Source organism: Apis mellifera, linkage group LG8 (genome assembly GCF_003254395.2).
Source record: "Apis mellifera strain DH4 linkage group LG8, Amel_HAv3.1, whole genome shotgun sequence".
NCBI classification, from domain to species: Eukaryota; Metazoa; Arthropoda; class Insecta; order Hymenoptera; family Apidae; genus Apis; species Apis mellifera.
This window is the reverse complement of record NC_037645.1, coordinates 12627423-12633537: the sequence shown is the minus strand read 5'-3', so window position 1 is coordinate 12633537 and position 6115 is coordinate 12627423. Positions and strand designations below refer to the sequence as shown.

General features: G+C 21.7%; 2 protein-coding genes across 2 annotated transcripts; one reads left to right on the top strand and one right to left on the bottom strand.

The window, feature by feature from the left end:
- The first annotated feature begins 749 nt into the window (after positions 1–749).
- Positions 750–2628, top strand: LOC725334 (dynein regulatory complex subunit 2). Its single transcript, XM_026442169.1, has 6 exons — positions 750–959; positions 1034–1286; positions 1374–1591; positions 1661–2053; positions 2117–2257; positions 2347–2628. Exons 1-6 carry the CDS (start codon positions 819–821, stop codon positions 2536–2538), a joined length of 1338 nt encoding a protein of 445 aa, XP_026297954.1. The 5' UTR covers positions 750–818; the 3' UTR covers positions 2539–2628.
- Positions 2629–2937: 309 nt separating this feature from the next.
- Positions 2938–5884, bottom strand: LOC412584 (THO complex subunit 5 homolog). Its single transcript, XM_396039.7, has 11 exons — positions 5714–5884; positions 5515–5652; positions 5208–5422; positions 5048–5123; positions 4778–4963; positions 4568–4700; positions 4250–4489; positions 4073–4175; positions 3790–3991; positions 3388–3685; positions 2938–3294 (listed from the first exon to the last, which is right to left on the bottom strand). The coding sequence occupies exons 1-11, from the start codon at positions 5834–5836 to the stop codon at positions 2978–2980; spliced, it is 2031 nt and encodes a 676-aa protein (XP_396039.6). The 5' UTR covers positions 5837–5884; the 3' UTR covers positions 2938–2977.
- Positions 5885–6115: the final 231 nt, after the last annotated feature.

Genomic DNA, 6115 nt, shown 5'->3' with positions numbered 1-6115 from the left:
AAATAAATTTTAATATTATTGTTTCACTTTATTATTAAAGGAATAATAATAAAGCTGTATAATTTTTAAGTATCGGTTTATCTTGTCTCGTGATTATTAATTTCTACATCAAATAACTTAAAAATAAAAGGTCAGATAAAAAAATTGATAAAAACAAGAAATATTTGTTTTTTGATAAAAAAAATGGGGATTTCCATTTAAGAAATTTTAAGTTGATGATTTAATATAATGATTTTGATGTAACAAGTATTATTTAATTAATTATTTTAAATACTACAACTTTTGTTCAAAAGATGTATATTTTTCGATAAAAGTATATATATATGAATTTCCAAGATATTTCATTATTTAAATTAAGTTATATGAAATTATATCAATAATGTGAAATTATATATCAAATAATTATATCAAAAATATGAAATTAAATACATAATATATATATATATATATATATATATATATATATATATATATATATAATATAGTATAATATACTAGATGTAAATAATTCAGTAATAAAATCTTTTTTTCTAAATATCATATCTTTATTGATTAAACATATTATGCATTCTTCATATAAAGAAAGTATCATGTGCACGTTATTCGTTTCCTTATTTATATTATATATAAATTATATATATAAATTACAATAAATACACGTAAATATTATTAGTTTATTTATATAATAAATATATAATGATTAATTTGTAGTTTAAAGTATTTATTCGATTTCATATTGATATAATTACTTTTCTCATTAAGTTTATAATTTTTTTGATGAAGTAATACAAAATTTATCATTTTATTATTTAAAAAAAATGACAAGAAAAAGAAAAAATAAACGTAGTAAACTTGCTCGAATGACCGAAGAAGAACGAATACGTTGTATGCAACATCGTATCGAATTGGAATTAGAAGCTAAAAGACGTAAACAACAATTAATCGCTATCTTTACTAAGGTATTATTTATTATAAATTTTTTTATTATAATTTTTTTATTAATATTTTAAATACATATTACGAATTATTACAGAATAAATTAAAACGTGAAGAAGTATTCTCAAAATTAAATATTGCCAAAATTAACGAAAAATGGAGATATTTTTTGCGACAAATAAAATGTAAGGAACTTCATGTATACGTAGAATATCTTTCCACAACTTTTGACAGAACAGTAAGATCAAAAGATTCTACAATTTCTTATCTATATAATGAATTAAAAGTAGCTGATGCAGATCATAGAAAACTTCAAGAAACTCATACTTTATTAATTAATAATATAATTGGTACTTTTTAAATTATTTACATAAAATTGTAAATTTAATTTTATTATTTACAACTTATATGTATAATATTATTTTAATATTATGTAGGAAAATATAAACAAAAATTGATAGAATTACATGATATGTATAAATTCAATGATATTAAAATGAATAATATGTTGGAATTAAGTCGAATAAAAAATTATATAGAACAACATCATAAAGAAATATCTAATTATGTAATTAAGAAATCTATAAGTACTGATCAAATGCAATCTATAAGAAAAACATATAATGCTGTTAATATTTTTAACATCTTATATTTGGTAATAATATTAATTTATTGTATAAAAAAGATTAATCAAAATTTTATAAATAAATTTATTAAATATTAGGAAGAAAATATGGTATCACATCTTGTGCACCAGTCTTTTTTAAATATTGAAGATCTTTGGGAACAATTGTGTAAAGTGATAAATGAATATCAACGAATAGTTGAAAATAAAAAAAAACAATATGAATATTTAAAAGAACAAGATGATATTTATCAAATGTGTACAATAAAATATTCAAAAGTATATTTGCAATTACAAAATACCATTGAAAGTTTAAAATTTAAAATTCAAATATTATCAGAAACAAAAAAAGAACAAATTGAAAAACTTAAAATAAAAGATATAAATATAAAAGAAAAGTACAAAAATATTAAATATAAATTCAATATGACTCAAATGATAGATACTTCGCAATTAAAAAAACTGACTGTTATAAGTAATGAAGTTTTAAAAGTAAGAAAATATTTGCTTACTATAATTATTCTTTCCTTTTTAACATTACATTTTTTATTGTAGCATTTAAAAAGAATATTAGAACAAGGTTCAAAAATTCTTGAAATAATTAAAATATGTACCTCTTTAGAACCTGTACTTTTTAATTTAAAAAAATATTTCGTACAAGACGCGATTCATATTGAATTTTCTGATACTGATAATGTAAGAATCAATATAATATATATTATGTATATATACATATATCATATATCATGCATATTTGCAATGATATTTTAAATAATCTATTTCAGATTCCTACATCATGTGCAAAAATCGATAATTTTTGGAAATATTACAATTACGTAAAAGCGAATAATATTTTGTTACAGAAAGAAGGTAACAAACTGTACAAAGAAAATAAAAAATTAAAATATAAATTACAAACGTATCTTTTGAAAAATTCTAGCATGTTGGCGTTACGTTCAATTAATTCATTTTTATAAATGGTTTTTTAATAAAATTATTTTAAAATAATTATTAGATGTGCGAGAATTCGAAAAATGTTATGAATGAGTCGAAAGAGATCGGATTCTGAAAATATCTCATAGTTCGAGAATTTTAAAATTCGTGAAAATCACATGAAAATTAGAATTCTCTAAAATTTAAAAAACTGTATAACATTTTGAGATTAAATTCATCTTAAAAAAAAAAAAAAAAAAAAAAAAAAAAAAAAAAAAAAATAGCTTCGAAATTTTCGAGAATTCTGACAATTTTGGAAATAATTTTAAAAATATATCACGATCCATTTATTTTTTTTGGATTCTCGCGCATTTTTAATAATTATAAATAAAAATAAATAATATTTATATTAGAATGAGAATATTTATATTAAAATATATTTTACTAAAATGTATTCATATTATCATTTTGTATTGTATTAAATTAACGATGAATAAATATTCCACCTCCTAATTCTAAATATTTATATGGTCTAGCACGAGTACGACCTTTTACAGGATGAAAGAAAATTTTTTCTTTTGGTACAATAGTTTCTGATTCCAAATAAATATCGAAGCATGCTCGCAAACGTTGAAGTTGTGCTGATAATGTTGGTGGTTTTATCCACGTAACATTTACCTCTCTTTCAATATCTCTTAAAATATCTATAGATGCAGATACTGTAGGATTTATACTTATATTAAATATTGGTGCTATTTTTGGGTAATCCGGTTTTATAGCTATTCTAGCAATTAATTCATCTGGAAGAAAATAATATAAATATAAATTAAATTATTAAAATAAATTACTACAATAAATATACGTATATAAAGATTGATTTTATAATATCATACTATTTCCTCGACGAAGTATAGCTTCATAAAATATATCCAATGAAGATACTAATCCTTGTTCTTGAAAAATGGGATTTACACTATTGCAATAATTACTCCATGAAATTGTTGAGAATTTTTGTAAAATTGCATTGAGTTTTTGCGGTAGAAGATCATTATTATTAGTGGTGAAAACTGGTAAATTTCCACATTCCAACTGTCGAATTTCTGTGCATAATTCTAATCTTGCTATTACACGTCTTTTAATTTCTCTTAATACACATTCAACGCTATCTTGTGTTTTTTCGCAACTCGTAAGCTGCATAATAATGATATATAAATTATTTTAAAATAATAATGATGATAAATTATTCTAATGTATTACATTGTCATCACTATAATATCATATTAAAAATTTTATACCTTTTGTTCTCTAGCGTCTGGCGAAATAAAGTGCAATCCAGCCATTCTTTGTGCCCATTTATATGGTATTCCTAATCCAAGAGATGAAAATTGACCCAAATTATGTCGATTTAATTGATAATAATTAGCAGGATTTGGACTTTCTAATCCTAAATCTCCTGGATATAATTCACGTAAAATTGATTCTGATACAAGCATATCTCTATTAGAATAAAATAAAATTTGAATAAAGAATTTTAAAAGTAACAAAATTTATATTAATAGTATACAAAAATTGATGTACCCTGTAGTAATGCCTGTAATACCATCCGTTTTTAATTTTGATTCTACAGTTACAACTTTCAGAAACATCATATAATAAAATTGTAACGTCAATTTTGTTTCATCTAAAAGAAATTAATGTTTTAAAAAACTACTATTTAAGTTTTACTTTATAGTTATCAATTTTTTCATAACTAACTTTTTAATTTAATAATTATTTTCACATTTAAAGGATGTCTTTGTAATAGTTTTGTTCTTTTCTCTTCCTGTCTGGCTTCTCTAGATAATCTATGATGTCTTTTCTTGTGTACAGGTGTTTCTTCTATAATATTTTCAGAAATGGTTTCAGCATCTGAATCAGATTCTTGTAATCCATCTTGATTATTTGCACGTTTTGCTTCTTCTTCATCACCTTCTACTTTCACTATTATAGAATTATCTAGAGAAAAAGATAACATGAAAATAAATTAAAAAATATATATAAATCTTTTATATTTAAAATAAGAAAAAATAATACCATATGCATCTCTGTATGCAGATGCCTTTGCATAAAGAACATATAGAGGAGATGCAAGTAATGTTGCTTTATTATGTTCTTGTCTAACTTTATCCAATAGCAAACCAAGACTCTCTTGCAATGGCTTACTTGCCTTACAAAGAAAAATTGATTAATTACAATATGAATTATGAATAATAAATTATAATCTTTTAAAAATATTAAAAATACTTCTAATATTGAATGAAGTTGTGGTGCAAGATTATCAAGTCGAGTTTGTTTCAATGCAATACTTGATGCTACTGCCTTCTTGTTTTCTGTCAATTCATCGCATAATGCAGCTAATTGTTTTCTTTGTGTCAATTCCCATTCAAGACGTGCCAATCTTAATTGATGAGGATTATGTTTTGTTATTTCCTAAAAATTTTAATTATAATAATTTTAATTTATAATATTGTAAACAAACTTAGCTTTAATCTATCCTAAAAATTTATTTCTTACCGGTCTAGAAATATTTTCAGGTGCTTCCTTATAAAATTCTTCTTCCGATACAAGTTGTATTAATTCATCTTTAGATCTATACATTAATATATATTATATATTATATAAATTAAATGAAAATCATCTATGAAAAATTTTAAAGAAACAAAATAATAATTACTTGAATTGAAGACATTTAACAACTTCCTTTTTTAAATGCATTACTTCGTACAATAAGTTTTGCAAATGTAAATGTCTACTGTCAACACTGCTTTTTGAAGATATAAGAGAATCTCTAGCAAACTTTGTACGAAATTTTTCCATTCTATTTAATTTTTTAAGTTCAATAAATGCTAATGACGTTTGAATTTGAAGTTCACGTATTTCGTCTTTAGCCTAAAAAATATTAAATTTAAACTTTTTAAACTATTTAATTTTCTAAAAAAAATTCAATATCTGAATTTACATTTTTTAATTAATATACAAACATTTGTATCTCCACTAGTTTTCAACTTTGCAATTTTATTCATAGCTCTACGTATATTATCGCAAGTAGATAAAAAACTTTCAGAATCACTTTCTGGCAAACGTTCCATAGCTTCTTTCTCTTCATAACTAATTATAACCTAAATATAAAAAAATAGATACTTTAAAACTTAGATAAATTATTATTTATAATTTCTTTACCTTATATGTATCTCCATCCTTCAAAGATATACCAGAATTTCCACTAACTGATTTCCTTCTCTTTTTGGTATTATCAGAGTCAATTTCTTTACCCATTTCTTTTGATTTTGTAAAATTTGACATGTGATTAATTATATGATAAAAGGAATGTCTAGTTAGTTTTTTTTTTTAACTTTGTTTGTGCTTATTTGTATAAAACAAACAAAATTTATTTATACAAATTCATAAATATATGCTTAATATTCTAAAAGAATAATTAATTAACTTTATTGTTAATTATTAATTTAAATTTATTTTAAAATATTTATAGTGAATTTTATAATATATATTCACAGCATTAAATGTAAACAAACACAGATTATGTATAGTTTATTCGTAGATTTATATATATATAATTATCTT

Bases quoted from the DNA above. Each gene is read 5' to 3' on its own strand.
- LOC725334 (XM_026442169.1), top strand. From the start codon at position 819: ATGACAAGAAAAAGAAAAAATAAACGTAGTAAACTTGCTCGAATGACC. The intron at 960-1,033 runs GTATTATTTATT...GAATTATTACAG, and splicing joins TAATCGCTATCTTTACTAAG to AATAAATTAAAACGTGAAGA. The intron at 1,592-1,660 runs GTAATAATATTA...ATTAAATATTAG, and splicing joins TTTTTAACATCTTATATTTG to GAAGAAAATATGGTATCACA.
- LOC412584 (XM_396039.7), bottom strand. From the start codon at position 5,836: ATGTCAAATTTTACAAAATCAAAAGAAATGGGTAAAGAAATTGACTCT. The intron at 5,124-5,207 runs GTAATTATTATT...ATTAATGTATAG, and splicing joins GTTAAATGTCTTCAATTCAA to ATCTAAAGATGAATTAATAC. The intron at 4,490-4,567 runs GTATTATTTTTT...CTTTTTCTCTAG, and splicing joins TGCATACAGAGATGCATATG to ATAATTCTATAATAGTGAAA.